Raw genomic sequence first — 26,855 nt, 5'->3', positions numbered from 1 at the left:
GGAGGTCAGGAACCAAGTTGTGTTTTCCTTTGATATGCTGAACTGAGAATTTATACTTGGCGAACCAGTCCTTAAGCCTCAGTAATTGTGGTTCAGGAAGAGACTTGTTTTTGAAGTCTAGAACCTTTGGGAAGAGTAGAAGGCAATGACTTTTTTGAATTGAATTAATAACCATTTTCCAGAGTTTTCTTTTTGGTAGAATCAACGGGCAATGGCAGTATTGAGAAAGATCAAGGTTGATTTTTGAAATGGCATTTTGGCCTCAGCCAAAAAAGCGTGTTTCGCTTGGCGTGTATTCATAAACTCTACGACTCAGCCTTTAAGCCTCTCTCTCTCTCTCTCTCTCTCTCTCTCTCTCTCTCTCTCTCTCTCTCTCTCTCTCTCTCTCTCTCTCTCTCTCTCTCTCTCTCTCTCTCTCTCTCGTGTTGTTGTACTCCTTTTAATAGATTTAATAAAATAATGACAAATTAATTAATGAAGTAGCTTCGCTTAAACAAAAAAAAAAACTAACGTTGTTAAATAAAATAATTTAAAAATCAACTAAATTTCAATCATATATTAAATTACTATTTAATCTTTAAATTTTTCAATATTATTAATTAGTCCTTTTATTTGAAAAACTTAGTTAGTAGATTCTTACATTTTAATTTTATTAACAAATTAGTCTTTTTGTCCAAAAATTCACTATTTTGCTATTAAAGTAAAAAAAAAAAATTATACTCTCTCCTTCCTGTGCCTTCCTCTGTTTCTTGAAAAAATTTCAAGAATTATACATTAATATCTGATTTATAAATAACAGGTTGATGTAAATAATTAAAAGCGACGATGACGTGAATAATTGTTATTATTTTTTGGAGAAAAAGTCTTTCTAATAAGCTATTACTATTATACATTTAGCACTTTCTTATTTGATATGACTGAGATTCTTTCATGGTTATTATATAAAAGAAAGAGAATTATTCACGTTACCTCCACTCTAAATTATATAAACTAATTTTTGAGAGTCAAAAAAATTTTACTATATAAAATTTTAAAATTCAAAATATTTTCTATCACATTTTAAAATTTAAAAATAAATATATTATAATCCCTAAAATTCAGCACATCTATTGAAATTTATCCTTTTTCCTTTTGTCTGTTGTCTTCCTTTCTCACGTTGGTGTCAGAATACTGGTCAATACTTTCTGGAGCTATTATTTCTATCTCATTCCAAAATAAATTCATGAATTTGCAATAGGACAAAATGGATTCGCTCAATATTTTTTTCCTCTTTTTCTTTTTTACATTTTCCCTTTCCTTTATTTGGGAATAGTAGTGTCTTAATCATATCTTCAAGCTCAATTTATATATTTAAAAATTATCTTCAATTATTATTGTGTCTATGTAAGATTCAGGAATGTTTATGAAAAATTCAACAAAGATTAACTTTGTTTTCTTGCAAATTCAATAGCGATCATCTTATACTAATTCTAGGGATTTTAAGGATCTAAGGATTCATTCTTCGAGTCAATTTGTTAGGGAAATCCAACAAAGGATTGAAGCTTCTGTATCCCTTACGAGAAATTTTAGAATATCAGAATGGATCCATTGTACAGTGATTACATTGAATGAATTCTGCTGACTGAATATCAGGATTTGAACAGAATCAGTGACCATTCTGGTTTTGAAAGCATTACTGCTTGCAATACCAACTCCAAAATAAGACCACTAATGGGGCGGAGTACTAAAAAAATTATAACTTAATTTGCACTGAAAGGGTTGAATAAATGGGTTGCGCCTTGGAAACGCTAATATCAACTAATTTACCTTCTCAAGTATTATCTTCATCATGTCTTCTTCTATACGTGGGCATTGCAGGACAGCCACACGGCTTCAAGCGTTTTCCCAAGCAAATGATCTTCATTCAAAATTAAAATCAAACCACAAGATGATTAAACACTCAAAAGGAAAAAATAGATGCTATAAAATTTCTGCAGAGGATGTCCAACATCGAATTTCTTCACAACTGACCCATATTACAATGATTTCCTAGATGCCACATTAATTATCTTCTGCCCCCATGATTGAAACAGAAATACAACTACAAATCATCAGAAATTGACATGTAAAAAAGCCTGTATAAGAAAAGAAAGTTCTCCATTGAAGAACTTCCACCAGCACCTTGCCAGATTGAAAGAAAAAAGTCTTCTCTACTATTCTGTTCTCTAAACAAAACTACAAATACATACACATATATCTTGCTTCAGGGTTCCAGCTTCAAGGAAACAACACGTGACTGTCTGTTGCGTTTTGCTACCTTAACAAAGACTACAGAGAGGCAGGATGGAGCCCACCATGGCCTGCGAACTTTTTGCTCTCCTTTTAGGCAAGCCACTGGAACGGCGTCGATAAAAGCAAATCGATTAAAATCACATTCCTGAATGACCAGGATAAAAGGATATCTGTCTAATAAACAGTCACATTTCCGAAGCTTCATCCACTACTGAATTCAATTTCATTAAACATTGGATATATGGGATTAATGAGACACCATCTTGTTTTGAAAAGGACATCCTTTACTTGGTTAGAGACAAGCATGCAAGAAAAAATAAAGTCTCACATTTAAATAAAAATGCACTATAAGCACTATGAACAAAATCAATTTTCATTCTAACGAAGGTTTTTTAGCAAGCTATCAGACAAATGTCATCAAATACAATATTAACTTGTTAATGACACAGCAAGCATATGGTAACTTTTCACACATGCTCAGGTGCATGCAAGGGCGTAGCCAAAAAATTAAGTTAGGGGGTCAAAAAATTTTATTTTAATTTATAAAATATATTGTATACAATAATAAATTATTTATTAAAAAAAACAATAATGTTTGTAAATTTTCAATATACTATAAAAATTGAGTAAAAATATAATCTCATAAAATAATAAATCCTTGTTATAAACTGAAATTTTTTTGATAATGTGAGAACTCTATATGTATTTACACTGAAATCAAGCTTGGCTATCAACTCTTTGATTAATGAAATTTATAGACAAACAAAGAAAATCTTACTCTAAATTTCTTTAAAAAATTTGTATTCAAAAATTGTAAAAAATAAAAAAATATTTTTTCTTAAAATATTTTTCTTCTTGCTTGAAAAAAAAAATCTTGCACAATGAATTAACTTCACCGCGTTTCAATTTCTGCGAAATAGAAAATTTTTCTTTTGGAAAAAAAATGTTCCAGTAACTTTTTTTTTTTTTCCTTCCTATCACTTTTAACTTGGCCCACGTAAAGTATTTTTATAGGACTTGGAGTCCTCTTATCCCGACACTTAAAAGAATTTGGCACAGATGTCCACATTGGGTTGAACTCTATATTCTTACTTGTGACCAACTATTGGGTAATTCAATCCAATACATAACAGGGATTTTTTTTTTCTAATTTTTAAATTGAGTGGGGTCAATTGACCCCACTCAGCAACACGTAGATCCGCCTTTGGGTGCATGAGAGAGAGAAAGTAGAGGGTAAGTGTGAACCTTTTATTCGTCTGAGCTCCTTACACAGCGTGATGAAGTCTCCCCATTTCATGTGGCATCGCCTTATAAACCGTAAAATCTGTTCAGTTGTGAACATGGACATGCCCTCCAGATATTCTCCATTGACACCATTTTCTTTGAAAATCTGGCGGTAGCTACCCAGATTTATTTCTTCCAACCATAAACCGACATCCTAGCCAAATGAAACAGGTAAACCAAGGATGAATGTCAGCCTACACAATGGCAAAATGTATGAATGATTATTTATATAAAAATTGGAAAACATTTCTGTCAAGGTAATAAAATGACATAATAACTTGCTAATTTACAATTATGACAGCTAATAATATATTTTCAGACGTCTAAAAAAACATGGTTCTCATGAAATTCCTATGGTACCCTAATCACCAATTATAACTTTGTGGAATCAGTAGGCCAATGAACAATAGTCATGCCATCTTCATTCTTCATGAGAAAATGCTCCCTTGAACATCCATTAATTAGCTAGTCCAAGTTAACTTGTTGACGCAGGCACATCTCATTCCCATGCCATACTACCATTTGAAAATAAAATAAAATAAAAACACATATATACACACACATGCACAATTTTGACACTTCTTAGAAACTTGCCATAAATTTGTGATCTCAGGTTCATCTCTTAAAAAAATACTCATAATAATATATTTTCATGTTAACAGAAACTGCAAATTGATCAACCTAATCTTTCCACCATACTTATCCAATGTTATTAAGGCGAAAAGCGACATTAAGGTGATTGGGTATCCTATGACCTTAGGAGAGAGGCGAAACGAGGCGAGGACCTTTTTGAAGTGCAGCTATATATATATATATATATAAATATCATACTTTTAACTTAAAAAGAAAAAAATATATATATATTTGCATATCACTATATGTAATATAAGAGAAATAGAAAGCAAAAAATAATAAGATTATAGAAAGGAAATGAAATTCCAAGAAAGATTAATTAACTCCACTTTATTAGAGTTTAGAACAAGTGTTTAACGAAAAAGGCATTGAGAACTCTTTAATAGATAAGATTTATATAGGACAAGAAAATTTACACAAGTGGAAAGTAATATTCTAGCTTAATCAGATCCTGCATTATAGCCAAAAATGGAGAATGTCAAATATGTATTGTTGAATCTCTAAAATCTTTCCTATTTATTTTTATTCATTATCTGAGAAAGAGTTGACTTAGAATTCACTAACTATATAATCACCTGGCTGTACAATCCTTGATTTAGATCCTAATTTGTTGTAATCCCTTATTAGCTTTGTAATCCCTGATTTAGTTCATAATTTGTTGCCATCCTTGATGATGAAAAGTGTTATATGAAGAAATTGTTTTTTAATCTTTTGATGTGTAAAAAAACAAATTAAAAAAAAGTACACATTACATAAAAAAGGCGTCGCCTCTATCACTTCTCGCCTAGCGCCTTTCTCTCTAGGGCGCTCACCTCATGCAATCTAGGCCAGGCACAGCCAGGCGAGGCACTAGAGGATCGCCTCACCTCGCCTGGCACCTTGCCCGGCGCCTCGGAGCGCCTTTAACAACACTGACTTAGTCTATATCAATCGTTACCAACTCAATACATCAATTGTTGCACTTTGTCTTGTCTAGCAATATGTCAATATTCCCCATAGAATCTCCATCAAGCTACCATTACAAGCTGCATAGGACACTCCCACATTTCTAATAGAGACCATAGTTATTAAAGGCACAAGAGCAAGCATGCGCTTAAGTGACATAAGGCACAAAAGATAAAAAATTAGATAATTGATCCCATATGATTAACTCATATAATATCATAAATCATTTAGGATTCTAGCACCAATGTTTTTGAAATCCAAATAAAAATAAAACTAAAAGATTTTAAAACTCTTAAATCAGATTCCAAAATTCCTACCAAATAGAAATAATTCTAAAAAAAAAAAAGAAAAAAAAACTCATTATCAAGGGTAACTTAGTCTTCTTCATTGTGACATAAGAAATATCTTGTATGTTGTCAATCTAACATCATTTCTTTTCTAAATTTCAGATTTCTTATAGTCAAACAAACAATATAACACTAATTCGTACAAGCTAGGTTAATAGGTAGCATTTTCTTCTATAAAAATTAAGCAACAAAGAATGCAAAACACCCAAAAGGACAAAAGAACACAAGAGATAGAAGCAAACAACAACAATTAAGCCTTAATCCCAAATTAGTTGAGGCAAGATATGTAAATCATTTTTCACCATTTAGCTCTGTTAGACACTAGCGCCACTTCAATATCCAAAACTTATAAATCTTGTGATACTACTTCCCTCCACGTCATTTTAGGCCTCCCCCTTCCCCTTCTCACAAACTTATTACACTTTCATACTGGGGCATTTGATTCTCTACATTGTACATAACCAAATCATTTTAAACAGCTCTCTCATTTTACCTCCAATATGTGCAAGAGATTGGAACAAAGAGGCATATAAAAAAGAAAAAAAAAGAAAAAAGAGAAAATGGGCAAGAAAAAAAATTAAGACAGTGGAGATAAAGTTTAATTAAATTTGGAAAAAAAAAAAAAGGAGGCAACCAAAAAAAATGGGGAAAGTCGACTCATGACAACTAGCTAGTAGGAAATTTACAAATAGAAATGCCAACTCATAACAGGTACGTCATATGAAATCTTTAATACGAAAATCAACTTATATCAACAAGATTTTAGGAATTAATCAATCTCATTCTAAAATCAAAGTAATTTATTCTCATGTTAACAAGAATAATTTTTGCCTCTTTCTTTGTAATGAGCTTAATCTTGTATACATTCCTTTAACATGTATAACTTTGTGTGTGTGTGTGTGTGTGTGTGTGTGTGTGTGTGTGTGTGTGTACAGTGTAGATGTATAGAAGTCAATCTCTGTGAAATGTTGCTGAGGCATGCCTAGGAGAGGGCCTTTACTAAAAGGCACACGCTTGTTGAAGGTCTCCCACCTTTCAAGGATTGAAGCGCTGAGGGCTGCGCCCCTTGTGCCTTGTGCCCAAGGCGCAACTTCCACAACTAAGATAGACACACACCATGCAATTCTCTATCATAAAATATAAATTTCAGCTGGAATAGGAAATAGCAGAGGCAAATTCTGCTGATTGAATTGTGATTCTTCTTTTGCTGAATCAGGCTTGAAGACAGTAGACAAAACCAAGAAATACAAACAATCAAGTTGCACTACATATCGCTTCTAATCTTATGTTTCATGAAAGGATAAAGCACATAGAGATATACATTGTCATTTTGTTAGACAAAAGATCAAGTCTGGATATATAGCTACCAGTTTTGCCAATTTGAATAACCAGTTAGAAGAAATTCTTACTAAATCTCTCCGAGGACAAGGATTGGGTATATTTGTAACAAGCTAGGAGCATACAACATGCAAGCTCCAGCTCGAGGGGAATGTTAACATAGGAATGTATATAGGTATAAGAGATTAACTGAATCCCTATAATTAAGGGATTCCCTTGTTTACTCCCTTATAGGGTTGCGGCAATTGTACAAAAATATACAATGTATAGCTTGAGAAATTATCAAGTTACTCTTCCAAAAATTTCTCTCTTTCTATTTTCACAAGAAAAAAAGAAATGGAATACCAATTCTAAATTTGATTAAGCAAAATAAACAAGCATAACCCATAAAACTGAAAATCAAATAAAGTAAAATAAAATCTCACCTCAAACAATTATATATAAAATTAACAAAGGGAAAACCATCACAATCAGAACTCCCAGCTCCGAAATAATAATAATATGTTTGCTATGATTATAATTCTTACTAGTATTAACAAGATCTAACTGAAGATCCAATGAATATATAAAATAAATAAATAAAAACCGAAGGAAGAGAGAGTAATCGATTACCTCAACAGTCCAAATGAAGAAATCAAGAGGCTCCGGAGGCCTTTCTTTGCTCATTTCCTCAGTAAAACAGCCCCAAATTACCTAATCCTCACAGCCAAACAGAATCTCAATTTCATCAAAATCATCCAATTTCCACACAAGAAAAACAGAAGAAAACTCTCCTTTTCATTCCCAGGAAAACAAATGAAAATCTCGAATTCAGAAATCAATAAACACAACGCAATAGATTGAGATTCCAATCAGGCTTTCCCTTTATCAAAACTTAAATATTTTTCCTTCTCTTTTTCCAGGGAAGCAAACAGAAAGAGAGAGTGTGTGTAAGGCAACTTACCGTTCGAGTGCGGAAGAAGAATGTTGAAATTTAGGGAGTGAATTTTCTCTACATTTGAGGGGAAAAAATATTAAAAAAAAAAGGAAAGAGAAAGAAAAGAGAGGGGAGGAAATGTGTAAGAACAGAGACAAAAAGGCACAGTCTCTTCAGCGTCGCTTTAATGGGACTGATCTGATTGGTTTCGGTTTTTGCTTTCTTTTCTCTCTTTCTTTCTTCCTCCACAAATGCGTTCGTATTTTTGCGTTACTTGCTTAAATTATATAACTCTACGCGCCCTCCACTCGCTCCTCTGCACGACACCGTTTTTTTCTTAAAAAAAGTATTTTATAATTTCATCCCAATTCCTTATTCCTCTTTGAAAATATTTTCATCTACAGTGTTGAAATACTTCATCTGTGGTGTCCAACTTTCTGGAGGGAGAATAGTAAGATTCATCTTACTTTTATGAGATCTTATATTTAGAAATTCAATAATATTAATGGGCCATTCATATTTGCTGTATAAAATTTGCAATGGGACCAAAGGTATGTGAATAGTATTTGTACTATGAGTGGGATAGTTGGACTAGATATTTTGGGTTAGATAAAAAGGATAATGTGCCTCAAAATCAAAATCAGACTCTGAGTCTTCTGAAGATGGGGACTGGAGTTTATCAAAGTCAACATCATCTGCTCAAAGAGCAAACACAGTTTCAATAGTATTTGATTTATTTAATTTAATTTATTTGATTTGGTTAGATATTTTACGTAATTTTGATTTTTTATTTAGTTCGATGTATTTATTTTATTAATTTAATAGATACATATATTAAGCCCATTAAAAGTTGAAGGCCTAGTAAATCTTAGGCATATGCGAAACTCTAAGTAGGGATAGCAACGGATTGAGGTTTTTACGAGTATTTGATTTGACCAAACCTTAATAAGACAGATTTTGGTATTATATAATCGAGTTTGAAATTGGTTCGAGTTTGAAAAATAATATCCATGACAGGTTCGGGTTGAATTCGGATTTTATATATTAGGTATCTATTACTCGATTTCGTTTATATAAATATTTAATTAAATATAAAATACATATTTTTTATAATAATATTTATAAACTTTTATATTTTTTATTTTATATAAAATGAAATTTAAATATTTCATAAAATTATTAAAATTTTAAAATATAAATTATCAATCAAAATAATTTTTTATGTAAAATATTAATTAAAATATATAAAATTATACGAGATTTGAATTTTTTTGGATAATAATAATCGAGTTTAGGAGAGATTCAAGTAGTTGAAAATAAATTTTAATCAGATTTAGAACGAGTTTTGATTTTAATAATATTAATCGGGTTCGAATTTGAATAGGCTGATCTTCGTGGGTACCCTACTACCCGTTGCTATCTCTAACTCTAAGCATTCAAGCAGAATAGTAGCCTAGTAGGCTCAGATTTTTCCTTTCCCCGATTCCCCATTCCTGATCCAAATTCCCTTTTCTCCTTAGAACCCCATTCCTGAATCCATTTTCTCTCGAATCACTATCGCCAACTCACTGTCGTGTTCCAATTCTCACCTCCTCCTCGTCATTGTCATATAGGGGAGAGCAGTTTTCGATTTAAATTGAAAAATCAAACCGAATCGAGTCAATTCGATTCAATCGGTTCGATTTTAAAATTCAATCGATTTGGTTCGATTTATAATTTTGATAATTTTGGTTAATCGATTCGGTTCGGTTATTTTTATAAAAAAAATTAAAAAAATCAAACAGAATCGAAATTATTTATATATATCAAGGAAATCAAAGAAAACTAAACCGAACCCTAAGATTTAGGTTTGATCAATTTAAAATCGAACCAAACCCAGTTGGAAATCAAATGCTCAATTTATAAATTTCGGTTTGATCGGTTTAAAACCGAACAGAATCGATATTAATCAGTTTGGTTCAGTTCGATTTTCTCTTATTAATCGGTTTGGTTCGGTTTTTAAAATTTTTTATTTTTTATTTTTTATTTTATTGGTTCAGTTCGGTTCGAAAACGAACCGACCGTTTGCACACCCCTATCGTCATCCCTTCCGCATAAGTTGTAAGTCTCTGTCTTTGGTTGAGTGTTTCTTCCTTTCATTTCTCCTATCCTTCCCTTTTTTTTCTCATTTTTTTCACTAGGTTCTCCCATTCTTCTCCACAATAGTTCGTGAAACGAGATTATCAGTCACAGATTAAGATATATATTAAATATACTAGCAGATCTAGATCAGGAGAACAAGCGCCATTATGTTCACTTCTTTTCAAGTTTTTAAGCATATAAATCCTCTTTGTTTAGTTTTTGAATCTCTTCATATGAAACTTTGTGAGGTCTTAAAAAAGTTTGGTTGTAAAATTAAAATTGAAACCCTATTGATTTTGTAAAAATTAAAATTTTATATGATGTTATAGACTTAAAATTAAATTGCCCCTCTTAATTTTGTGAAATTAAAATTTTAATGTGGTGTTATAAATTTAAAATTAAATTAGTCCACTAAATTTAACAATTTTTATATTTTATTAATTTATTTATCTATTTGAATTTGTAATGTCTTGGATTGAAATATTAATTTTATTTTAACTAAAGTTAGAATTTAGCCAACCCAAATTAAAAGTTTTATTTGTATTATAGCCATAATGTTATTAAAATATTTTTATTTAAAAAATATTGTCTTCTCAAAGTAAAAGCTTACAAATAAAGTCAAATGTCTATTCTCTTCCTCACAAACCCAAAAAACAATAGAGCCTTAGCATTCCAAAACTCTTTGAAGTTTTTTTTTAATTTTTAGTTTGATGTATTAGTCTCTATCTTTGAAACTCATAATAAGTTTTATAAAATTTAATTTTATTACTTAAATTTTGAAATAATTCCATTAATATATCACATGTAATTTTATGAATAAAAAAAAGTGTGATTACTATATGCTCGACATGATATGAAAATAAGATTAATAACTGTTAAATCAAATATTTATATTTATATTTGTGCATTTATTAATAGTGAGTATTGGGCACTAAAGGAGTTGTGGAGATGAAAATTTTAAGGTGGGTGAGTGGCTATACTAGACTAAATAAAGTTCATAATTAGAGTATTAGAGAAAAGGTAGGAGTGGTGCCAATTGATAATAAGTTGAGAGAAGGGAGATTGAGGTGATTTGGTCATGTGAAGCGTAGACATACGGAGGTTTCAGTTAAATAAGTAGAGCACATTAGGTTAGAGAATAGAAAGAAAAAGAGGGGTAGAACTAAACTGACTTGGAGGTGAGTAATACAACATGACCTAGAAGCATTACACATTTCCGAGGATTTAACCCAAAATTTTTTAGAGTGGAGAAAGAGAATACATATAGTCGACTCTAAATTTTTAGGATAAAGGCTTAGTTGAGTTTGAGTTTGAGTTGTTTGTGCATTTATTATACACATTTTAATTAATTTTATGCAACTAGCAATATAAATATTTAATGTAATAGTTATAGAGCCCATTTTCATATGACTTAAAGCTTATATTAGATATATCTATAGAAAAATATTAAAAGTATAGTACATATGAAGTATTATTTTGTCCCTCTCACCCCTCCCCCCTCCAAAAAAAAAAAAAAAAACCTTAAACCCTGGTGCCATCCCTAGTGGTTGTTAGCCTTAAACTACCACCATGAGAGCATATACAAAGCAACTTTTTATTGCACTGAAGCATCTTAATAACTATAGGGTTCTACATTGTGATATAAAGCCTGATAACATACTGGTAAATGAGATAAAAAAAAAAAAAATTGTGCTAAAGCTTTGCCATTTTTATTTATGTTCTTTGATACCTTAAAATTACAATTGCGGAACATGGACGTGAAGGATTCACGTTATCAACTTTTTTTTTTTAATTTAAGCTAGTTGTTAATATGTCATTGGGTTGCTATTTCAACTACGAATCCTAATTGGAGTAGTTGGGTCACTATATAACGTAACACCAACCATATACAACTTACAGGGCTAATCATGGAGCCCACCTAGGGGCAGGGTGGTCATAAGAGCTCAAGGTGCTTGTGGTTCTCTTCCCTTATCACAGCCACCTTGACCTTGCTCAGACTTAGGTCTTATTTAGGTCAAGATTTCTATTTTCTGAGAAGTTTACATCTGAGGAAGTAACTTATTCTTATGGAGTAAGTAAATTATTTCTTGGAAAGCAAAGGAAGTGGCTTTCTTAACTCTTTAAAAAATTGAGATAAAATGTTAATTAAATAAATTAAATTTATTAATTTTTCAAAAATTTAAAATTTCCAAGTTAACTTACTCTGACTGAACAATATCTTGAGTAATATGCTTGAGCAGCCTATATCTACTTAATAAGTGCCCCAACACCATTAGATGATTGATTTGCTTCCTATGTCATTTCAAGCTGGTTGAGGCATTAAATAATCGACTATAGACATTCAATTATTTGTAGCTCTATTAACCTCTATACCATACACGATTACCCTAAATTGCACATCTCGAGATAATGGTCACTCGGAATCAAAATGTGACATTGGCTAATACACCACACGAGTAGGGATGGCAATGAGTAAGGTGTCCATTGAAATTATCCTACTCGAATCAGAATCCGATTAATATTATTAAAATTTGAATTTATTTCAAATTCATTTAAAATTTATTCTCAACTACTTGAATCCATCTCAAGTCCAATTATTATTATTAGAAAAAAACTCGAATCAGTTTAATTTTATATTTTTTAATTAATATTTTGTATAAAAAATCATTTTAATTAATAATTTATATTTTAAAAATTTAATAATTTCATAAAATATTTAAATTCTATTTTATATAAAATAAAATATATAAAATATTATAAATATTATTATAAAAATATATATTTTATATTTAATTAAGTATTTATGTAAACGAGTTCAGGTAACGGATACTCAATATATAAAACTTGAACCCGATCCGAACATCGGAGGTATTATTTTTCAAACTCGAATCCGTCCCAAATTAAACCCGATTGTATAATACTCAAACTCATTCTATTAGCATTTGATCAGATCGAGTACCTGTAAAAATTTAACCTGTTACCATCCCTACACACGATTATGATAAGACATGTGGCTAAGCCTCCACTGGTTGAAAAGATTGTATATGTACCTTATAGGTACAGGTACTAGGTATAGAACATTCTTTAACTCTTTTAACTCTTGCCCTAATTTCGTCTCATTTCATTTATTCCCTCTATGCCTTCTCTATTACTCTTATTAATTAGGGTGAATTCTATAAATATTTGGTTTAAAATAAAGTAAACTTACTTTGTTACATGATATAAGGTGATTTAATAAAATTTTATAATTCATCTCCTTAAATTTTTGTAAAATATTTTTTTTTAAAGTAGTCAATTACAGATAATTTAATAAAAAAATAAAATTTCTTCACGTAAAAAAAATATATATATAATATTTTTTAATAATGTTAAAAAATATTACAAATAAAATTGAATAAGGTATGCTCATTTAGTATTTCATATTTAATATTTATTATTTTAATTAAAATTTAAGATGTTATGAAAAATATAATAATTTAAAATGTTAAAGAAATTTTATTTTTTCTTTTAAGTTAATAAATTTTCTGTAATTGATTACTTTACAAAAAAAAAAGCATCAATTTATAAAAATTTAATGTGGTGAATTATAAAATTTTGATAAATTACCTCATTTTCCATAATTAAATAATTTTATTTTATTTTAAACTAAGTAACCATAAAATACACCAAACTTAACCATCAAAGTGAAAAGTAGAAGCTCCACTTGGGCATCTAACTCATCTCCTTGCCTTAGATGACTGAACCTCAACCCATAAATGCCCTGTTACCCACCAACATTTATGAGTGGTTAGGAGTCCATCAGTGGTGGCTTAGATACATTATGCAAGTAATAAGCCATATGATCCAACCATGCCATATGACACCCATCTAGATACCTCAAGGATCTCAAGATTATCAAATTTGATATATTTAGATTTTTTTAAAAATAAATTTAAGAAATATTAAATTTCATATTCAAATGGCATTAGAAGATTTATTGATTTAATAAATTTGAATTTTTTAAATAATCCTAAAATGATTCTTAACTAATCAAACTTAATGGATAGGAAGAAGTTTTTATTTTTAACAAGGTAGGTAAACTAAAAAGTTTTTCAAAATAAAATTATAACCAGTTGCTTGTGTGTTGTGTGAATTATTAATTATTTTATTTTAATGATGTAATTTAATATTTATTTTTTTTATATTTTAAAGAATCAAAATTATACAATATAATTTTATTAATGATAAAATTCTTAATTGATTATATTAAATGCAAATTAATTTTGTATTAAAATGTAAAATAATTATATGCCTATCAAAATTAAATTAAAATTTTATTTCTTCAACATTATTAATTGTGTTCCTATAAATATTTTTTTCATAAGAATGTAATAATATAATATTTTTATTATATAATTGCAATGTAATAATATAATATCTTTATTATGTAACTACGATTTAAAAAAAAATCGTAGTACACCCTCTCAACATAAAGTTACGTCCATGGGTATGCCATATTCTACCATCAATAAATAATAAATTATCAATTACTAGCTCAAAGCTAACTATCTATCATTCTAATTACACCCAAATGAATCCTCACATCAAAACTGTTCATAGTAAATATATTAATTAGTCCCTTAGTTCCTCTTAATCTCTTTTATATATAACCCAATATACTTACTGTATCTTATACACCACAAAGTGTCTCTAACTACAATAAACAATTAATTGCTCTCTCTTAGACTATACTCCTTCTCTACCTTAGGGCTACAACCTCTTTTTCCATGGGACTGCGATCTTAGGCTGAAGCCTCTCTCATTTCATGGAGCTATAATAAGTGTCATTCTCCTCAATGGGCAAAAGCATCTTCTTCTTTAGGCAAAAGCCGCTCTCCTTAATGGGTAAAAGCCACTCTTCTCAGAGGGCAAGAGCCCCTGTCTATAGTGGCTGGAAGCCTCTCTCCATGGACAATGCCAAATAAACTTTCCACAATACTCCTATTTATAGTGTTAGACCTTAAATGCTAATCTAATTAGGAATCTAACTCTATTTATGAATGATAATATAATAGAAATTGTACTTTATATAAGAAATATTTCTCTATTTTATTAAGAAATATTTCTTTCACTCAAATTAAAAAGAGATCTCTTCTAAATCTACTAAGATTTTGAGTCACAAATCTAACAATATTCAGCAGATAACAATAATAATAATAATAATAATAATAATAATAATAATAATAATAAATGAAGACGGGGAAGATTTTAATAATTTCCATACCTAGTATTCGAGAGAAGTAAGCAATGAATTTGATTTCAAGTGTTAATAAATAAAGTTTTTAATGGCTGCTGATATAATTTCTTAATTTGATTAAGATGCCATGTGGCGATTTTTTAATAACATCTAATATAATTTTATAATAACCGCATATATGATTTTGAATATGATATAATTTTTTTAATAGCAGCTCATATAATTTTGTAATAGCAATTGATATAATTTTTTTAATAGCAACTCATATAATTATATTATTTTTTAAAGTTGATTAATACACCATATCATGACTTTTTAAAAGTAGCTAGTATAACTTTGTATTTGATATAATTTTTTTAATAATAGTTTATATAATTTTTTAGTTAATATGCCATATGACTATTTTTTTAAGTTTATTATTATTCCGCACAGTGACTTTTTAATGGCAATTGATATATTTTTGTAGTAGCAAATGATATATTTTTGTATTTGTTATAATATTGAAATAACATATAATATAATTTTTTTTATTTGATATAATTTTTTAATAGCAACCAATATAAATATATCATTATATTTTTTTAAGTTAATTAATATGTTACATAGTGATTATTAAGTAGCAAATGATATAATTTTATAATAGCAACTGATATAATTTTATAATAACAATTGATATAATTTTGTGTCTAATATAATTTTTTTTAATAATAGTTGATATAATTTTGTAATAGATATTAATTTTTATTTGATATTTTTTTAATAGTAGTTGATATAATTTTATATTTGATATAATTTTTTAATAAGAGTTGATATAATTTTGTATTTAATAAAACATATAAGAATATACATTATTTAATTTTAAAATTTAAAATAAATTAATTAATAAATTATTTATTTTAATATGCTGCATATCAATTTTTAAAGAATCTTTATTATGTTAGACGACTCATTTTGTAAGTATTTTTTTACCACTTCGATGATTTTTGGAGAATCCTCACATATGTGTGTGTGTGTGTCTGTGTGTGTGCGTGTGTGTGTGTTAGAGAATCCTCACATATGTGTCTTTGTGTGTTGGAGAGTGTGCGCGTGTGTGTATGCGTTTGTACATGTGTGCATGTGTGTTGGAGAATCCTCACATATGTGTATGTGTGTTGGAGAATCCTCACATATATATGTGTGTGTAGGGTTGGCCATGGTTTAGGAACCGTCGATTACGGTTCCTGAATCGCTGATTCAGGTTCAATAAAATAATGAACATGAACCAAACCGCCATTGGATGATTTGGAAGATGGTTCCTGACTACCGATTCTGGTTTGAGCCCCGGTTTAAAACGATTTAAAAAGCAGTTTGAAAAAGAATAGTTCAATACGATTTGGTGGACAGTTTGGGAGCGGTTTAGAGATGGTTTAAGAGCAACTTAGACGAAAAAATTAGAGGAAAATTTTATTGATTTAGAATTTAAGTTATTTTTATAAAAATATTTTAATTTTTCTTAGAAATTTTTCAATCAAAATAAAGTAAGAAAAAAAAAAGAATACAAATAACTTATTTTTGAGAAAAATTTAATAAGCAAAGACTTGAACTTATTAAAAAACTAGTGTAGACACCATATTTTGGCCGACCTTCAAAGGCAAGGATCTTTTAAAATTGAAATTTTATTATCCGCTCTCAACCGATATCCCCAATCACAGGTAGCTTTTCCGGACTTATCGATTGCTCATCCTTGGAACAAATCGATCTCACGCTCAAGTTAGATTATTTTTCGATCTCTTGGTCTTTGTCAGATGAGTTCGAGTCAATATTGGGTCTCCGAACCATCCAATCTTGCCTACTGATGTTCTCCGATCTCTCTGTGTACAAATATCGCAGAATTTCATTTGACTAATGTTGTGATCGAGCTTCTCGCTCGAATTCCCCAGACATTCCTCAAAATGAAGTTAAGGTTTTTATCTGGTCTAATAATGGTTCTGACCTTAAAGTTCAAGCCAGTGTCAAATCTTTGCAATTCTAATATTCTAAACTTCCATTCGGTATTTGGTCATGGCTCCGTCCGATCTCATGTTCGCGTGTAATGTTTTTCCGATCTCTTATCTTTTGATCAATAGTCGCTCTAATGTTCAACTACATTCAATCAATTAAGTACTCAGACAGTTTGGATGCTTTCCGATCTCATCAAGAAATTAAACATAAAAAAGACTTTAATTCATTCCAAAAAATAAAATATACAAGTCAATTAGCAAGGGGGATCCTCTCCGCCCTGCTCCCCAGTTACATTCCTCTCTCTCTCCTCACCCTCTGGCTCCTCATCGCCGTCCTCTTCGACCTCTGGGATGAGCTTATCCATCTAGGAGAAGTCCTCCTCAGGATATTGCTTCTTTAGTTCGGCCAGGAGGTCGTTATGGGCGTTCACATATGCCCCAACCTCTTTTGTAGTGCTCTCCTCCTCCTTGACCTGGAGTTCCTCCTTCTTCTCCTAAAGTTCCCCAGCAAAACGAGTGAGATCGGCAGATTGACCAGCTCGGGAGACTTCAAGTTCCTGCTCCACTTTGGCTATCCTATCTTCGCACTACTTCACCCGATCTTCCAGTTTGGCAATGTAATTATTGGCAGAGGAGAGCTGAGCCTTTCCAGCTGAGGCATCCTGGACCGCCTTAAGAATCTCCTTCCTTAAGACGTGGGCTTTCTCTCTGATTATGTGTTGGTTTGCAATAGCCTCCAAGCCCAAACTCATTATCTGAGTTAAAATATCATCAATACTCTCCTCAGCCAATCGGTTCCGATCTTCTTGGAAGCAGATGGAAGTGCCCATGACCTTGGCTAGACCAGAATTCCCTCGAGTGGAACGGTTCCTTTCCAGCGATTGGATAAGGAGTTGAGCCCCTCGGGAGAGCATTCTAACAGTAGGGCCAGAAGACTCCCCTTCTACATTGGAAGAGATCGGAGGAGGCGGACATTCGATCTGCTGAGGAGGAGAGACGACGACCTCTACTTCTGAGACTGGCTGCTCCTGAGGTCTAGGAGGAGAGCCCGGTGCTCTACCAAGTCTTGGCGAGGTGTCTGAGCAGCAGTGGCAGTGGCCTCCTTCATCGCTCGTACCTTTAGGGAGACCTCTCTCTTTCGCTTGTGGCTCTCTTTGGAAGTGTCACCACCCGCCATACCTGCACAAAGAAGAAGTCAGTGAGTTCGCTAAGGTTGAGAGACTAGAGATCTGGATTGTACCGGTAGCAGGACCGAGGTCAGAAAGCTGAAGCTCGTAATCTTCGATGGAGATTAGCCGCATCATCCACCATTTCAGTTCGGCCATCACCGCATCTAAGCACGAATATTTATGGGTGGCCGCCTGAGTTTTTAATTCCTTCACTATGGCGTCTTCGTCTTTATTTAAAGCAAGCTTCTTAGGGAGTTGGGGGACCAAATAATTCCAATTATGTGGGATCCCCTCAAAACCGTTTCCATCCTTGCTCCTAAGGATGAAAAACCGATCCTTCCAGTTCTTCAGCGAAGAAGGGAGATCGGTGAAAAGCCCACAGTTCGGCTTTGCCTGAAAGAACCAAAATTCATCATCCTTTCTTCGAGAAAGCCTATGCAGCTCGGCAAAGACCTTAGCCGTGGGCTCCAGTCTCTTGGCTCGACAAAGGCCTCTGAAGGCTACTAAAGTCCACCAGGAGTTTGGATGCACATAAGTTACTGAGACATGATGGAACTTTAGGACAGCCTTGTAAAATCCATCCAAGGGAAAATGGAGCCCGACCTTCAGCTGCTCCTCGTACACTATGATAAGATCGCATTCTTCAAAGAAGTGATCGACCTGAAGATCGCCATGGCATCTGATCAGTTCAAAAGAGTCGATCCGCAGATTGTACTCCTGACTTATGGATTGGAGATCGGTTTCTCTCAGGACTGACGGCAGCTCATCAACTGGCAGGTTTTCCTTTCTCGAAGACGTTCCTCGCTTCGGTCTGGTAGCCGAACCAGTAACCGGAATGATGGCTGTGCTGGATCGTCCGCCTGGTCTAGTCGCGTCGCCTTCTTCCGAAGTCCACAAAATATTGACGGAAGGCGGGCTGCAGCTCTCTGACCCTCGGTACCACTCATTTTCACAAAATAAAAAGGAAAGTTAACCGAGAAGAGATCAAAACCCTTGTCGGAGTGTGAATCGGCACCTGAAAACTTTAGAAAGCGAAAGGAAGTAGTGAAATCGCTTGGGAAAGGTCTGAAAATGACATAAGGAAACAAGTGACTCACCTTTCCCCTATTTATACCCGTCTGAGCATTAAATGCTCACGAAGTCCCAAGTGACGCATCGGTTAGCGGGACCGGGCCGCCTCTTTGATACGTCACAAGAAGGTTCCAGAAACATAGTAAAAAAATCGGATAAATGAGATCGGTCAACTAAGGTCATCGGATTGAACAAATTTCCAAACCCACGGATCGGCGAATGGCGATTCGTCTAGGGATCAGATCGAGTACACTTATCAGAGATCGAAAAAATAACCAAGGCAAGTTAGATAGAGGGGAAAGATCAGGAATGAGAGAGATCGGGAAATAAGAGGGGACCCGATGCAAGAAATAGAGATCGGAATAATGACCCTAAAAGGGGATGGTCATAATGGGAAGATCGGAAAAGCAAGGAACGACCCGTAAGATCGGAGAACTCAGGGAGTTGAATAACTACCAATCATGGCCTTCAATTAGCTTCCCCCACCGTTAGATCCGAGTTAGTTAAAGCATTGCAGGCATGATCAGATCCTCACCACACATCTCATTCGCAAGGACACCCTCCTAGCCGCCAGACGCCAAAACGGTTAAAGCAGCCCTGTACATCCCGATCTACACCGTTGATTATAATTGTAAGGATGGATCTAAAGTCCGTAGATCAAAATTATATAACAGATTCGGCGCCTTTTATTCCCAACCTTTGGATCCATTTCGTAAGGCAAGACCCTTGACCGTTGGATTAAGGGGAGAAAGGACAGATATTCTGAACAGAATCCCGACCCTCCATTTTGATTCTCTTTAATTCTCTGACATCAAATTATATCTTTTTGAATCTGAGCCCTCCGTCTCCCCCTAATAAGATCTTGACCCTTCATTTTGGACATCCGTTCCCTATAAATACCTGCATGCAACACTGTGGAAAAAGGGGAAGAAGGTGGTATTATCGTGGAAAGACTTTGGATTTTGATTCAGTCTTCCTACTTGTCATTCGGAGCTTTCAAAGTGTTGAGAAACTTTAGAAACCAGTTTTCTGAAGTATTTCATCCAAAGGAGCCCTAAATCTTAAAATTTTCATTTTCAGTTCCTGTGCAACCATCTTCACTCCGCCTCATTCCCACCGCCCTAGTATCTGTGCATTACTTTCTGAGCTCAACTTCATCCCGATCTGTTCCCATTACCTCGGGTAAGCTCAAGTTCTTCGGCCGTCAGCTTTCACCTCTACAAGATTTGTGGATACTGGAGTCAGCTCACCTGTCTCCTTAACTTTCCACAGGTAAGCGTCTAAACTGTCATTTTATTGAATACCCTTGGTTTGTTTTCTCCAAGCCCGAAATTATTTTCTGTGCTTTCTTTTTCTATTCATTCGCAAATTCCATTTATCGTCACTTAGTTTTCATTCCCTTCAACAGTAGACATTCAAGTCATAGGCGACTTGTAAATACTCTAAAGAATATAGGCAGGGGTACTTTAACATGAGAGTTTTTGGTCTGAATAAATGAAAAATGATAAAGGAAGATAGGTGTAGCAAAGGTCGGGTAGGTTGGAAATAAGATTAGGTCCAAATAAGTTATGAGATCAGGCCTTGGAACTAACCCAGTCGATAAGACAATAGATCAAGAATTAAGATGAGTTTCGATCCCGGGCGAGCAACTAAAAGAGATCGGATGTCGCAAATCAAAGAGTTCTGATAAAGCGATCATGCGGAAGATCGGCAAGGAGTTCGGTCTTTCGTCCACCATCTAGTTATAAGGTCCCGTAGGTTAGGAAAAGCTTTACACGGGTTTTTTTTTTGCGCATTCGGTACTTCATTCCCATGTAAAAGGGGTCAAGAAGGACCCTTTACCAGAATCCTTAGTTCAAAGTTCTTATAAAACGCCATTCTAATAAACACATTAAGAGATCGGGGGAGAGTTCTTACCCAAACTCAGTCTAATTTTTAACGCAACACATTAAGAGGTTGGGGGAGAGTTCTTATCCGAACTCAGTCTAATTTTTAACGCAACACATTAAGAGATTGTGGAAGAGTTATTACCCGAACTCAGTCTAATTTTTAACACAATACATTAAGAGATCGGGGGAGAGTTCTTACCCGAATTCTCAGTCAAAATCTTAATAAAATATATGGAGATCGGGGGAGAGTTCTTACCCGACATCTTCCGCTTAAATTTTAACAGAATACATTAAGAGATCGGGAGAGAGTTCTTACCTGAATTTTCTTAGCTTAAATCCAAACTAAAAATCACAACTTCAATATTCGAATTAACCCCCAACCAAAAATCCATTACACAACACCTATTCACTGAAGGGTCATCTCATGTACTCGTGTTCTTAAGCAACCCTAAATAGTGAAATATCAAATATTCCTTTTATCCGCAGAAAGGATTAACATCATCATTCTAACCCCTAAATTATCAATTTATAAAGAGCATAACATTAAATCTGCTTACCCTCGTTGAGGGACGAGGTGGGGTGCCTAACACCTTCCCCACCCGTATACGGACCCCGAATCTAGAATCTCTGTTTTCAAAGTGGATTTTAATTTTTTAAAAAATGGTTTCTTTAATTTTCCTCAAAATTAAAGTGGCGACTCCTCACTTTTCCCACTTCGGTGAGAATTCGTCTGGCGACTGCAAAACCCTTGCGACAGCTTGGCGACTCACTGGAGACAAGCACCTTAACCCTGGTTAAGAGGTCCAAAAGCAGATTTAATTTTGTGCTCTTGTAAATTAAAACTGCAATTAGGGGGCTTAACTTACAAAATTCGAAAGTCTTAATATATAAATTATTGTTATTCTTTCTGACCGTTTTGCTTATCTTGATTATTTTATTTATTACAGTAATTTTCGTCTAAAACTTCCCTCATACAAAAAAGAGGTATATATGTCTCTTCACACACTGATTACTTACACGATGTCCTCACACACTTCAACCCTATACCTGGGCTTTCTTACCCTTTTAGGAAATAGGACGGAGTCATCTAGCATTACCCGTGGGTTTTACCCTGTTAGTATCCGTGAAGGCTTCTGCTCAGATTGAAACTTGTTCCATCTACTGTGATACCCGTGGAATTCTCCCGTTAGTATCATGGTGGTGGAATGAGACTCTACTATTTATAGTAGGGACAATTTGGGAACTTGTGGCTTTAGAAAATTAGACCTTGAGCTAAACTATCACATTAGCTGAAAACCATAGCAAACTACCTCATAAGATGGAGCTATCCAATTAGATAGTACTTACCCAGTATTAGGACTCTCCCTATTTTAGAACAAAAGGGACATACTTGCTTTCACCTTACTCCATTTATATTTTTAAATTTTTGGGCCGGGTTGTTAATTTTGTGGTATCAGAGCCGCTCCGCATGTAACCTTGAACGATGGTGGGGCAAACCTCAGCGAGGACGCTGAGTCCCTTAAGGGGGGTGGATTGTAACACCCTAGGCAAATCCCACATCGACAAAACACGGGAGAGATGCTGGGTTCATAAGTTGATAGTTCGTAACCCCTATTGACACGTTGTAAAACCGTGAGGGCTTCGGCCCAGAGCGGACAATATCACTAGTGGGCCGGGCCATTACATTTGTGGTATCAGAGCCGCTCCGCGTGCAACCTTGAACGATGGTGGGGCAAACCTCAGCGAGGATGCTGAGTCCCATAAGGGGGGTGGATTGTAACACCCTAGGCAAATCCCACATCGACAAAACACGGGAGAGATGCTGGGTTCATAAGTTTATAGTTCGTAACCCCTATTGACGCGTTTTAAAACCGTGAGGGCTTCAGCCCAGAGCGGACAATATCACTAGTGGGCCGGGCCATTACATTTGTATAACATGAGGGTAATTTTGAATCATACTGTTATGATGATCTAAACACCTTCCTACTTTGATAGGTGTATAGATATTGCCACGCCAGCAGTATAATTCAAAATTACCTGAATTTATTCTGCTAACGTATTTTCTCCGCAGGCATTATAAATTGGGGTCTGTAAAGGATAAACAGAAACTTTAATATGGCATCCTCGAGTCAGTCAACTGAAGGAGTTCTAAGGCAGGAACATAATGCTAGACAATGGTCCAAACTGCTTCATAGTTCAAAGTCCCCACAGATTGATGACATAGGGGCAGACATTAGCCCATTACCTCCATTGGATCCAAGTAAGGTTGAGGTTAGAATGACCAGTCTTGAGGATTTATCCAGCAGCTGGAAATCACTTCTCGATCATGTCAAAGTAAAGTTTGAGGAAAAGTATGGGAGGATTGCAACTTTGATACAAGGTCAGAGTACAAGTTCCTGCATTAAAAGCCATGCTATCAACTTGGAATCCCAGATATAGGGTGTTCTCCTTCAACGATATTGATACAATTACCACTATAGAAGAATATCAAATGGTGCTAGAAATCCCTTATGTGGCGCAGAATCGGATTTATCTACACCTCGAGCATAGGCAGACCTGAAAACGGTTCGCGCATATACTTGGAATCTCTACAGAGGAAGCAAATGCAAAGAAAACTGTCAAGGGAAGCACACATGGGTGGTATTGGACTTACGTCAAAAAGCATTTGGATCTGCATATTCAGAGCAAGTAATGGGAACAGGCTTCGTTGGCACTAGCTTTGGGAATTTACGGCCTGATCTTGTTTCTCGGGCCTTTGGGAGTTATAACTTACAGCATCACGAAAATATTTTGGGCGGTAGAGAAGCAAAATGTCAACCCAATAACTGCCATCCTCGTTGAGACCCTTTTGACTCTAACATATTGTCGAGGACAGGGTAAGGGGACCATCAAGTGTTGTTCCCAATTGCTACATCTTTGGATCCTCAGCCACATCTGTCCTTTGGAAACTAAGGGACTAACCTGGTATCCCGACCAGCCTCTCATTGAAAAAATGGCTAGATTGGCAATAAGTCCAAAGAATGAACTACAATGGCAAGAGCAGATTCTAAGCTTTAACAGTCATAATTATTGCTGGAGGAAGCTATGGACTATGGGCTAGCCTATTTTATTCAGTACAGGGGATAATCACTTGGTACCTTTGATAGGATTGATCGAATGCACAAGTTACATCCCAGCTTTGGTAATGAGGCAATTCGGTTCAACCCAGTTCACGTCCAATCTTGAAGGACTTCATCAAGCCCATTTCTATCATGAACGACTAGAAGTTAAAAACCAATGGAAACAGGACATTTAGCTAGATCAATCTAGCACACTAAAACTGAAAAATTGACAATAATATGCAATGAAGCCTAGAAATAATTTAGCAATAAATGCCAACTTGTGAGAATTGTAAATTGCACTATACTAGCAGCATATTGAAATGCGAATTGTGACATATTGATACTAGAATCAACTTATGCATGATGTATGAAAAGGTCAACATTTTCATTGACCAGTGAATTGTATAATGACCAGTAAACCCTAAAAATAAATATTTAATCTTGTACTATGCCCTAGTTTGCCTAGTTGACTAGTTTGGATAGGTTGGCATGCCAATAGAATTCTGATAGCTATTCTATAAATGGCTTCACGCCGTACTGTGTTTTCTGGCTTATTATGTCATACTATGATTTTAATAGCCTATGGCTATACAGATTGTGTTATTATACTCGACTTAATACCTAAATGATTATATGGCTTTTTAGCCACACTGTTTGCACATCGGGATATACTTTGTGACCGATGGTGTGACGGCCTGAGGTACTAGGTACCCAGTGCTAGTATATCCGTTTATCCAGTCTGATCAGTGTATAGGCTACACAGGCAGTCAATTAAAACATTATTCAATTTAGGCAGTTAAGTTAAGTTAAGTATACGGAAATTTCAGTACAATTAAATTAAGCATTAAATGAAATGAGTAAAAGAGATTAGCAATAGAAACATAACAAAAATACGATTTGCAGAACCGTAGAGACTTAAAATACAATACAGTTAGAATAATTGATTCCTGGATATCCGAATTATGATTTATTTCTTTCTTTATTTGTATATATTATTTCTTGTTATATTATTGCACCACTAAGCAGAAATGCTTAGCGCGATGGAATTGTTTCCTCACACAGGTACTTCGACTGAGATTTTGGAGTCTAGATCTATAGAAGTGTCATAAGAATTCAAGGTTGTCACCTCCTCAGCAATGCATGTAGATAGGGCTCATTTTAAGCATGTTTTCTAATCTGTACATTATAATTACTGCTTCTATTGTAATGTGAATTAGTAACTGTAATTTCATTTGTATATCCTGTACTTGATAAATTTATGTACTTAATTGGAAAATTATATAAGTTAATGAAATATAAGAATTCTGATATCTGAGTTGATTATCTAATCATAATGATTCTGAATGAGATTGAGTTTGAGAAATTTTGAGACTAAATCTGAGTTTGAGAAACTATTGAGAATGCTTTCAGATAATCTGAGTTATGAATTTGAGTATATATTGAATTTGTTTTTGGCAGGTTCAGAAGAACTGTTAGTCCAAATTACAGCCGACACTCTGCCGGATTGTCGTTCAAATTTTTGAAATTTCCAAATTAGCCAGATTTTGATAAACAGTAAAAATAGACTAAACCTTAGATAAAGTTTTTGAACAAGTAAATCAAGAACTGTAATGAAATCAGATAAAATTAGGTGATCTGGCACTTCGTGTGACACACCTTGCTCAGCTATACTGTAGACGAGTGAGGGGTGTTACATGACCAAATTGAGGTTTTGCTCCTATAATGGTGTAGGAACATTTTAATGGTCAATTAGTGACCATTTGGTAAGTTTTAAACTTAATATGAAGTGAATTGAGTCATTGAATGTTGGAAAGGGTAGGCTGCCTTGTGTGCTATAGTCTGGACTCTTGGAGTCCAGTGTGTTTGGAGAGCCTTAACTAAACTTGTGTAGCTCCAATTGGTGCAAGGCCAATTAGAGGTGAAATTAGATACGTAATGCCACAATTTTGGTGAAGGAACCCTGCCCAGAAAATCAACCTAAATGGCTCTAAAAAATTGACCTAATCTGGGTGACCAATATGCAGTCCCTGGAAAATGACCAAATGAACAGTGTTCATTCATTTGGTCATAACTCAGTGTAGAAAGGTCCAATTGACTTGAATTTTATACTGATAGAAATCTGAGACATAGCCCTACAACTTTCTTGAAGAAAAGAAATCCAAATTTTTGACTATAACATGTCTAAAAACTCACCTGCAATCAGTGTACAAAAGCTGCAGAATTGATTCTGCCCAGAAATTCTAGAAAAATTGTAATCCGGCCAATTATGGTATTTAGGCCATAACTTGAGCTACAAAACTCCAAATAGAGTGATTCAAAAAGTGAAATGTAACTAGACACAATAAGGAGCAACTTTGATGAAGAACATTTGGCCAAATTCTCATTGTGGAATGGCCTAATGGAACAGTGAACTCTAGCACTCAAAATTGAAATTTCTGATTTATTCTCCATTGGTTAGAAGTATGGATTGGCAACTAATGCCAACACTTTTGGGAACCAAAATGTGGTAAATTTATGTGATTAGGACTCATGTAGCTATTATGCATTGGAAAGTCA

At 33.9% G+C, this 26,855-nt stretch overlaps 1 protein-coding gene across 1 annotated transcript; it reads right to left on the bottom strand.

The window, feature by feature from the left end:
* Window positions 1-1,941: 1,941 nt before the first annotated feature.
* LOC110661389 (uncharacterized) lies at window positions 1,942-7,973 on the bottom strand. The gene is made up of 4 exons (XM_021820000.2): window positions 7,762-7,973; window positions 7,431-7,511; window positions 3,517-3,709; window positions 1,942-2,373 (listed from the first exon to the last, which is right to left on the bottom strand). Exons 2-4 carry the CDS (start codon window positions 7,482-7,484, stop codon window positions 2,243-2,245), a joined length of 378 nt encoding a protein of 125 aa, XP_021675692.2. The 5' UTR covers window positions 7,485-7,511; window positions 7,762-7,973; the 3' UTR covers window positions 1,942-2,242.
* Window positions 7,974-26,855: the final 18,882 nt, after the last annotated feature.

The sequence above is a fragment of the Hevea brasiliensis genome, chromosome 10 (genome assembly GCF_030052815.1).
Source record: "Hevea brasiliensis isolate MT/VB/25A 57/8 chromosome 10, ASM3005281v1, whole genome shotgun sequence".
NCBI classification, from domain to species: Eukaryota; Viridiplantae; Streptophyta; class Magnoliopsida; order Malpighiales; family Euphorbiaceae; genus Hevea; species Hevea brasiliensis.
This window is presented reverse-complemented; position numbering and strand designations above follow the sequence as displayed.

What these genes read in the sequence shown, in the direction of transcription:
- LOC110661389 (XM_021820000.2), bottom strand. Translation starts at nt 7,484, where the DNA reads ATGAGCAAAGAAAGGCCTCCGGAGCCTCTTGATTTCTTCATTTGGACT. An exon ending in TCTTCATTTGGACTGTTGAG is followed by an intron (nt 3,710 to 7,430) that starts GTAATCGATTAC and finishes TCATTTGGCTAG; the next exon opens with GATGTCGGTTTATGGTTGGA. An exon ending in GGAGCTCAGACGAATAAAAG is followed by an intron (nt 2,374 to 3,516) that starts GTTCACACTTAC and finishes ACGCCGTTCCAG; the next exon opens with TGGCTTGCCTAAAAGGAGAG.